We start from the raw sequence: 10490 nt of genomic DNA on the forward strand, positions 1-10490 counted from the left end.
ATCTGTGCCACTGTGACAGAATGCTCTGTTATACAGATAGCTAGAATCTCAGCCATAAAGCAGGGCAGGACTGCTGCTTACAATGGGGGGGTAGGATCTGTGCCACTGTGACAGAATGCTCTGTTATACAGATAGCTAGAATCTCAGCCATAAAGCAGGGCAGGACTGCTGCTTACAATGGGGGGAGGGATCAGATAGGATCTGTGCCACTGTGACAGAATGCTCTGTTATACAGATAGCTAGAATCTCAGCCATAAAGCAGGGCAGGACTGCTGCTTACAATGGGGGGGTAGGATCTGTGCCACTGTGACAGAATGCTCTGTTATACAGATAGCTAGAATCTCAGCCATAAAGCAGGGCAGGACTGCTGCTTACAATGGGGGGGTAGGATCTGTGCCACTGTGACAGAATGCTCTGTTATACAGATAGCTAGAATCTCAGCCATAAAGCAGGGCAGGACTGCTGCTTACAATGGGGGGGATCAGATAGGATCTGTGCCACTGTGACAGAATGCTCTGTTATACAGATAGCTAGAATCTCAGCCATAAAGCAGGGCAGGACTGCTGCTTACAATGGGGGGATCAGATAGGATCTGTGCCACTGTGACAGAATGCTCTGTTATACAGATAGCTAGAATCTCAGCCATAAAGCAGGGCAGGACTGCTGCTTACAATGGGGGGGGGATCAGATAGGATCTGTGCCACTGTGACAGAATGCTCTGTTATACAGATAGCTAGAATCTCAGCCATAAAGCAGGGCAGGACTGTTGCTTACAATGGGGGGGGGATCAGATAGGATCTGTGCCACTGTGACAGAATGCTCTGTTATACAGATAGCTAGAATCTCAGCCATAAAGCAGGGCAGGACTGCTGCTTACAATGGGGGGGGGGGGATCAGATAGGATCTGTGCCACTGTGACAGAATGCTCTGTTATACAGATAGCTAGAATCTCAGCCATAAAGCAGGGCAGGACTGCTGCTTACAATGGGGGGATCAGATAGGATCTGTGTCACTGTGACAGAATGCTCTGTTATACAGATAGCTAGAATCTCAGCCATAAAGCAGGGCAGGACTGCTGCTTACAATGGGGGGATCAGATAGGATCTGTGCCACTGTGACAGAATGCTCTGTTATACAGATAGCTAGAATCTCAGCCATAAAGCAGGGCAGGACTGCTGCTTACAATGGGGGGATCAGATAGGATCTGTGCCACTGTGACAGAATGATCTGTTATACAGATAGCTAGAATCTCAGCCATAAAGCAGGGCAGGACTGCTGCTTACAATGGGGGGATCAGATAGGATCTGTGCCACTGTGACAGAATGATCTGTTATACAGATAGCTAGAATCTCAGCCATAAAGCAGGGCAGGACTGCTGCTTACAATGGGGGGATCAGATAGGATCTGTGCCACTGTGACAGAATGCTCTGTTATACAGATAGCTAGAATCTCAGCCATAAAGCAGGGCAGGACTGCTGCTTACAATGGGGGGGGATCAGATAGGATCTGTGCCACTGTGACAGAATGCTCTGTTATACAGATAGCTAGAATCTCAGCCATAAAGCAGGGCAGGACTGCTGCTTACAATGGGGGGGGATCAGATAGGATCTGTGCCACTGTGACAGAATGCTCTGTTATACAGAACCCCCCCGTTAAGGCCTAACATTTACTGAATTTCTGCTTCCTTTCAGGACAGTGTGCCCCCGGGTACTTTTCTCTGGATGGGTTCAAACCCTGCCGATCCTGCCCCCTGGGCACATACCAGCCGGAGTCGGGCCGGACCCTGTGCTTTCCATGCGGGGGGGGCCTGGTGACGAAATATGAAAGCGCCGTCTCATTCCAAGACTGCGAGACGAAAGGTGGGCCGTATAATCTAAAGGGGAACTAAACCATATATAGTGTTTATTATTATTATTTAGCTGCCAGTTGATTTTAGTCTTGTTTTATTGGACGGCGCTGGTTCCGTCAGCCATTTTATATACAGGATGCCTTATAACACATTCATTTTCCCTATCAGTTCATTGTTCCCCGGGGCATTACTACAATTCCACCACCCACCGCTGCATCAGGTGCCCCATCGGAACGTACCAACCCGAGTTCGGCCTGAATTTCTGTATAACCTGCCCGGGCAACACCAGCACGGACTTCGACGGTTCCACCAATGTGACGCATTGCAAGAGTAAGTATATATTATAGATCGTAGATGTAGAGAGTCCTATTCTGAGAAAATTTCCAATTGGTCTTCATTTTTTATTATTTGTGGTTTTGTAATTATTTCAGTTTTTGTTAAGCAGCTATCTGGTTGCTAGGGTCCAAGGTACCTTAGCAACCAGAGAGTGGCTTTTTCTTAGGGTACTATAATAGGAGGGCTATGGCCAGCCAGGCAGAAATACAATGGCAGCTCAGTCCAGACTGAATATAATTCTACATTGGCTTCTTCCTATCTCTGTGAATGGCGAATACAAGATGGCGGTACCGTGGGAGGGGCTTAAACCATGTGTTGACTTTCCCAGACCAGCACTGCGGAGGGGAATTAGGAGACTACACGGGATACATCGAGTCGCCCAACTACCCCGGGGATTACCCCGCCCACGTCGAGTGCATCTGGAACATAAACCCGCCCCCCAAGAGAAGGATCCTCATTGTGGTGCCGGAGATATTTCTTCCCATCGAGGATGAGTGCGGCGACGTCTTAGTGATGAGGAAAAGCGGTGAGTCTGTTAGAATTGGCCTCATTCTCTTGCCGTACTTTATAACTATACATTTCTGTATATGGACAAGACAATTTGCAATTGGTCTTCATTTTTAAATATATATAGTTTTTTAATGATTTCACTTTTCGTTCAGGAGCTCTCTAGTTTGGAGTTTCAGCAGCTCTCTGGTTGCTAGGGTCCAAGTTACCTTAGCAACCAGGGAGTGGTTGGGATGAGAGACGGGTATATGAATAGAAAACAAAGCTGATTGATTTGTTTGTTTCCAGCTTCCCCGGCCTCCATAACGACGTACGAGACGTGTCAGACCTACGAGAGACCAATCGCATTCACGTCCCGCTCGCGGAAACTGTGGATCCAGTTCAAATCCAACGAGGGGAACAGCGGCAAGGGCTTCCAAGTGCCCTATGTCACATACGATGGTAAAGCCCAGGGTTATATTCCTTGGGTAACAGCAGGGGGAAGCAGTGAGGGCAAATACTGACACGGCGCAATTAATCTCCCCGTGTGTCACGGCCCTGAACGGGTCTGATTGGCTAGGGTTGATTAAAGGGGTTGTTCACCCTGCAATTAACTTTTAGTAGGATGTAGACATTGATATTCTGAGAGAATTTGCAATTGGTCTTCATTTTTTCAGTTAGCTATCTGGTTGCTAGGGTCTTGTTTACCTTAGCAGCCAGGTCTGGGGTCTCATTCCAATAATCACTGTCTCTTTACAGAGGACTATCAGCAGTTAATAGAAGACATCGTCCGCGACGGGAGGTTATACGCTTCTGACAACCATCAAGAGATATTAAAAGTAAGTGCCACACGTTATAAGGGAGTCTGGGCCAATCAGCTACTGGGAAACTGCAACTGCAGTATTTATATTGTACCCCCATATGCTCAAGGGTAAGGATTTTTTCAGATCATCAAACTCCAAGACCACTGCCAGAATCCTCTGTGGGGAATGCGCCCAATGAAATGAACTTCCTATTCTGACATGAACTTCCTGTTCTCATATTAACTTCCTGTTCTCATATTCACTTCCTGCTCAGAAATTAACTTGCTTTTCTGAAATGAACTTCCTGTTCTGAAATGAACTTCCTGTTCTCATATTAACCTCCTGTTCTCATATTAACTTCCTGCTCGGAAATGGACTTCCTGCTCTGAAATGAACTTCCTATTCTGAAATGAATTTGCTGTTATGAAATGAACTTGCTATCTCAAATTAACTTCTGCTCTGAAACGAACTTGCTTTTCTGAATCAACTTCCTGCTCTGAAATGAACTTCCTGCTCTGAAATGAACTTCCTGTTCTCAAATTAACTTCCTGTTGTGAAATGAACTTGCTGTTCTAGAATGAACTTCCTGTTCTGAAATGAGCTTGCTGTTCTCAAATTAACTTCCTGCTCTGAAATGAACTTGCTATTCTCAGATTAACTTCCTGCTCTGAAATGAACTTCCTGCTCTGAAATGAATCTCCTGTTCTGAAATGAATTTGCTGTTATGAAATGAACTTGCTGTTCTCAAATTAACTTCCTGTTCTGAAATGAACTTGCTGTTCTCAAATTAACTTCCTGTTCTGAAATTAACTTCCTGTTCTCAATTGAATTTGCTGTTCTGAAATTAACTTTCTGTTAGGACATGAACTTCCTGCTCTGAAATTAACTTCCTGTTCTTATATTAAGTTCCTGTTCTCATATTAACTTCCTGCTCGGAAATGAACTTCCTATTCTGAAATTAATTTGCTGTTATGAAATGAACTTGTTGTTCTCAAATTAACTTCCTGCTCTGAAACGAACTTGCTTTTCTGAAATGAACTTCCTGCTCTGAAATGAACTTCCTGCTCTGAAATGAACTTGTTGTTCTCATATTAACTTCCTGTTCTCAAATGAACTTGCTGTTCTCATATTAACTTCCTGTTCTGAAATGAACTTGCTGTTCTCAGATTAACTTCCTGCTCTGAAACTAACTTCCTGTTCTGAAATGGACTTGCTGTTCTCACGTTAACCTCCTGTTCTGAAATGAATTTGCTGCTCTCAAATTAACTTCCTGTTCTGAAATGAATTTGCTGTTCTCATATTAACTGCCTGTTCTCAAATGAACTTGCTGTTCTCAGATTAACTTCCTGTTCTGAAATGAATTTGCTGCTCTCAAATTAACTTCCTGTTCTGAAATGAATTTGCTGTTCTCATATTAACTGCCTGTTCTCAAATGAACTTGCTGTTCTCAGATTAACTTCCTGCTCTGAAATGAATTTGCTGTTCTGAAATGAACTTGCTGTTCTCATATTAACTTCCTGTTCTGAAATCAACTTGCTGCTGTCACATTAACTTCCTGTTCTTTCCTTTCCCAGGACAAGAAGCTGATCAAGGCCCTATTCAGCGTGCTAGCGCACCCTCAGAACTATTTCAAGTACGCGGAGGAATCCAAGAAGATGTTTCCCATGTCTTTTATCAAACTGCTGAGGTCAAAAGTCTCGAGGTTTTTACGGCCTTACAAATAGCTTTACCCCATTGGCCCCCTCGCCCTCGCTTTTTTTTTTTCCCCACTTATTTTCCCTCCAAGTAGAAAACTCTGTCCTATTAACGGCAACGATCCTGCACGTTGGAAGAATACAGACAAACAAACCATCGCCATTGGACGGCACACAAACTGCCGGTAGAAAGGAAGTGACCAACTGCATGGTGAACATGGACCTCCCAAGCTGCAGGACATTCAAATAGCATCGTGCCAGGATCCAGTATAGAAGGGCGGGAATCCATTCTAGGGATCTGCATGAAATACCCCCGATCATCGGTTTCTTCTCTAAATCAGCTGATTCAGTGAATTCCCCCAGAATCCCTCTCATGTCATTGGCACATTCCCCCCCGAGCCTGGGATTATGATTGGTACCTGCACAGGGAATGGGATTCTGAGGAAGGAGCGCCAGTCTGAGCCGTTTTGGGCCAATCTCTGTTATTGGTACTTTACAGATTTGTGCCGGAAGCAACGATTGGACGACTCCCGATTGCTTCGAAATTTCTTCTGAGCCTCTGGGATCGACACAAATTCACCCTATTTACTTTTTCATAGTGGAACATTCCTGATTGGTCCTTCTGCTATGCCCCTGTGTTGGGGGGGGGGGTGCCGCGGTGGCTTATGGGGGGTGCCGCGGTGGCTTATGGGTAAGTTTAGTACCATACCCAAAAAGGATATTCTGTCCCACCCCCCCCCCTCGGTGTTTGGTTTCTCCCCTCCACCCGGATTACAAATACATATTCCCACCGCATGTGGCTTTTCTAGAACTTTCCATTGGTTTTTTGGGGGGGAGTTTCCCCCCTTTTTTAATTTGGTTACAGACACTACCTGCGAGCGAGTATTACGGTAAGAGGCGACATGTAGTATAATGAATATTGTTAAATTGCACTTGAATTTTATATGTAACGTTACAAGGGGAGGAAATATATATATTTTTTTTTTTGTATTTTATTTGCCCTTTGTCATTTTATCCGTAACCAAAAAAAACAAAAACAACAAAAACGGGGTGTACAGTTTTATTATCTCGTTGTATAAATACCCGCCGGGGTGACTTGCCCTTTGCTCTGCGGTTTGTTCCTATGGAAGAAGCGCGGGAAGGAAGTGGCGCTACCGTTTGCCCCCCCCCCCCCGACTGCAGGAACAAGGGGCCCGAGCGCTATTACCCTCATTCTCAAAGGGGAACTGCACCTTTAAATGGACGCTGAGTCGCTAGAATTGGACCAATGGTTTTACACCGTCAGTCTGTCTGGATCTGTGACCCCCGCAACTGAAACAAACCCCATTGATTCCTCTCTGCTGGCTGCCCGACCACCTGGTTGCTAGGGTCTGTCTTCCTAGAAACCAGAGAGAGAGAGAGAGAGAACTGTATAGCAGAATGTTCTTTCCAATACAAGGCAACTGCATTTTGTCTCAGACTTCCGCTGTCTATATCACCGCTGTGGGGGTCCGTGGGCCTGATGTGGAACCCGAGTCACGGCCTCCATCTTACCCAAGGGTTTTCTATAGACTTATCCGAATCATTATAGGAGAAAATGGATAATTCTCTGGCCCGGTAACAGGAATGTGACCCATAAAGGGTATCGGTGTAGATGAGAGGTATAGAGGGGTCTCCCTAGTCAGTCTCTGTTGTCGGTATTGGACTGGGGCCCCGCACCCCCCAAGGTAGCGTCCCCCCCAGGGGCCCCCGCCACGCACCCCTAACCCCCCCAGGGGCCCTCGCCGTGCACTCCTAACCCCCCCAGGGGCCCCCGCTGTGCACCCCTTACCCCCCCATGGGCCCCCGCCGTGCACCCCAACCCCCCCCCAGGGGCCCCCGCCGCGCACCCCTTACCCGCCCAGGGGCCCCCGCCGCGCACCCCTAACCCCCCCAGGGGCCCCCGCTGCGCACCCCTAACCCCCCCAGGGGCCCCCGCCGCGCACCCCTAACCCCCCCAGGGGGCCCCGCCTCGCACCCCTAACCCCCCCAGGGGGGCCCGCCGTGCACTCCTAACCCCCCCAGGGGCCCCCGCCGTGCACCCCTAACCCCCCCAGGGGCCCCCGCCGGGCACCCCTAACCCACCCCAGGGGCCCCTGCCGTGCACCCCTAACCCACCCCAGGGGCCCCTGCCGCGCACCCCTAACCCACCCCAGGGGCCCCTGCCGCGCACCCCTAACCCACCCCAGGGGCCCCTGCCGCGCACTCCTAACCCACCCCAGGGGCCCCCGCCGCGCACCCTTAACCCCCCCAGGGGGCCCCGCCGCGCACCCCTAACCCCCCCAGGGGCCCCCGCCGTGCACTCCTTACCCCCCCAAGGGCCCCCGCCACGCACCCCTTAACCCCCCATGGGCCCCCGCCGCGCACCCCTAACCCCCCCCAGGGGCCCCTGGCCGTGCACCCCTTACCCGCCCATGGGCCTCCGCCGTGCACCCCTAACCCCCCCAGGGGCCCCCGCCACGCACCCCTAACCCCCCCCAGGGGCCCCCGCCGCGCACCCCTAACCCCCCCAGGGGGCCCCACCTCGCACCCCTAACCCACCCCAGGGGCCCCTGCCGTGCACCCCTAACCCACCCCAGGGGCCCCGGCCGTGCACCCCTAACCCACCCCAGGGGCCCCCGCCGCGCACCCTTAACCCCCCCAGGGGGCCCCGCCTCGCACCCCTAACCCCCCCAGGGGCCCCCTGGCTAGGGCCATTTAGGTACCACCCAGGGCCACAGCAGTTACATGTAGATATAGGGGATATAGGAGTTATTTAGGCCTATGGGGCTAATGAGAGTTGTGCTTGGCTGATGCCACTAGGAGGCGCTCCGGTGGGCCGGTCCAACCCATAATGCCCCCTATGATACAGCCCATTTGTACAGAAAGTGTAAGAGGCTGAGGTTCCACAGTTATTTATTCTGCAGGGAGCCGGTTAGTAATGATGGTACTGTCACTTTAAATCACGGTGATGTTGCTGAACTATAACAGAGCTATTCATGGCAGAGGGCAATAGAGAAGGACAGGGGCAGCTTCTCCCTTGTGGGTTTGACCATCGTACAAAATGCACTTTTGTGTACAACCACCTTATATATATAGTTTCCCATGAGCCCCGGGGGCCAATCCCAGCCCTTGGGGCAGCAGATAAGGCGGGGCCCTAGACCAGTCAGCGGGGGCCACACTCAATCCAGTTGAAAGCGAATGCACCTTGTGAGAGTTTCCTTGTAATATACAGGCTCAGCTGTACAGTCTTTTTAGTTGTGACTATTTAAGCGTTTTTATTTGCTATTATGTAAAATGGGCGGGAGCTTCTCTCATTAACCCTGTGTATTACCCTCCCGCCCGCCCGTAACATCCTGTTGGCACTGACATGGCCGCCGCTGTAATAAAGTGACTTTACTTGTACTGCTGCCTGTGTCCCTTCCTGAGATTAACCCCTCCCCTTCTACTAAACCCCCCTGTCAGCAACACCGCCCCCCAGTCAGAAACCCCGCCCCCCTGTCAGCAACGCCCCCCAGTCAGAAACCCCCCCAGCACTCGCCAATCTGCACTGGGGGTAAAAATTCCTTTCCGACTCCTACAAACGGCAGTCGGTTTTACACCCTGGATTGGGGCTTTATCTGTTTAATTACACCCACCTGCCCCACTTACACACCCCCATATGTACACCCACCCATATTCCACTTACACCCATCCACCCACTACACACCCACCCCTACACCTGCACCCACACCCCCTACACCTGCACCCACACCCCCCAACCTGCACCCACACCCCCTACACCTGCACCCACACCCCCCAACCTGCACCCACACCCCCTACACCTGCACCCACACCCCCCAACCTGCACCCACACCCCCCAACCTGCACCCACACCCCCTACACCTGCACCCACACCCCCTACACCTGCACCCACACCCCCCTACACCTGCACCCCATACACCTGCACCCACACCCGCTACACCTGCGCCCCATACACCTGCACCCACACCCCCTACACCTGCGCCCCATACACCTGCACCCACACCCCCTACACCTGCACCCACACCCCCTACACCTGCACCCCATACACCTGCACCCACACCCGCTACACCTGCACCCATACACCTGCACCCACACCCCCTACACCTGCACCCACACCCCCTACACCTGCACCCCATACACCCTGCACCCACACCCGCTACACCTGCACCCCATACACCTGGCACCCACACCCCCTACACCTGCACCCCATACACCTGCACCCACACCCGCTACACCTGCGCCCCATACACCTGCACCCACACCCCCTACACCTGCACCCACACCCGCTACACCTGCACCCCATACACCTGCACCCACACCCGCTACACCTGCACCCCATACACCTGCACCCACACCCCCTACACCTGCACCCACACCCCCTACACCTGCGCCCCATACACCTGCACCCACCACCCCCTACACCTGCACCCCATACACCTGCACCCACACCCCCTACACCTGCACCCCATACACCTGCACCCACACCCCCTACACCCACACCCCCTACACCTGCGCCCCATACACCTGCACCCACACCCCCTACACCTGCACCCACACCCCCTACACCTGCGCCCCATACACCTGCACCCACACCCCTACACCTGCACCCACACCCCCTACACCTGCACCCACACCCGCTACACCTGCACCCCATACACCTGCACCCACACCCCCTACACCTGCACCCACACCCCCTACACCTGCACCCACACCCCCTACACCTGCACCCCATACACCTGCACCCACACCCCCTACACCTGCACCCACACCCCCTACACCTGCACCCCATACACCTGCACCCACACCCCCTACACCTGCACCACACCCTACACCTGCACCCACACCCCCTACCTGCACCCCATACACCTGCACCCACACCCCCTACACCTGCACCCACACCCCCTACACCTGCACCCCATACACCCTGCACCCACACCCCCTACACCTGCAACCCACACCCCATATACCTGCACCCACACCCCCTACACCTGCACCCACACCCCCTACACCTGCGCCCCATACACCTGCACCCACACCCCCTACACCTGCACCCACACCCCATACACCTGCACCCACACCCCTACACCTGCACCCCACACCCCATATACCTGCACCCACACCCCCTACACCTTGCACCCACACCCCATACACCTGCACCCACACCCCCTACACCTGCACCCACACCCCATACACCTGCACCCACACCCCATACACCTGCACCCACACCCCATACACCTGCACCCACACCCCCTAAAACATTTGGGTTACCTGCCATTTTATTCTTACGTTCATTCCTTGGCA

General features: G+C 52.2%; 1 protein-coding gene across 6 annotated transcripts in view; it reads left to right on the plus strand.

The window, feature by feature from the left end:
- The window catches only part of scube1 (signal peptide, CUB domain, EGF-like 1), a 147579-nt gene extending 141416 nt beyond the window's left edge, over window positions 1-6163 (plus strand). For all 6 annotated transcript variants that reach the window (XM_031898495.1, XM_031898496.1, XM_031898498.1 and 3 more), the window contains 6 exons: window positions 1692-1859; window positions 2018-2179; window positions 2514-2711; window positions 2981-3133; window positions 3431-3510; window positions 5049-6163. In XM_031898495.1, the coding sequence (XP_031754355.1) occupies window positions 1692-1859; window positions 2018-2179; window positions 2514-2711; window positions 2981-3133; window positions 3431-3510; window positions 5049-5198 (911 nt within the window). In that variant the 3' untranslated portion in view covers window positions 5199-6163. The remainder of the gene's footprint in view (window positions 1-1691; window positions 1860-2017; window positions 2180-2513; window positions 2712-2980; window positions 3134-3430; window positions 3511-5048) is intronic.
- Window positions 6164-10490: the final 4327 nt, after the last annotated feature.

The sequence above is a fragment of the Xenopus tropicalis genome, chromosome 3, assembly GCF_000004195.4.
Source record: "Xenopus tropicalis strain Nigerian chromosome 3, UCB_Xtro_10.0, whole genome shotgun sequence".
Lineage (NCBI taxonomy): Eukaryota > Metazoa > Chordata > Amphibia > Anura > Pipidae > Xenopus > Xenopus tropicalis.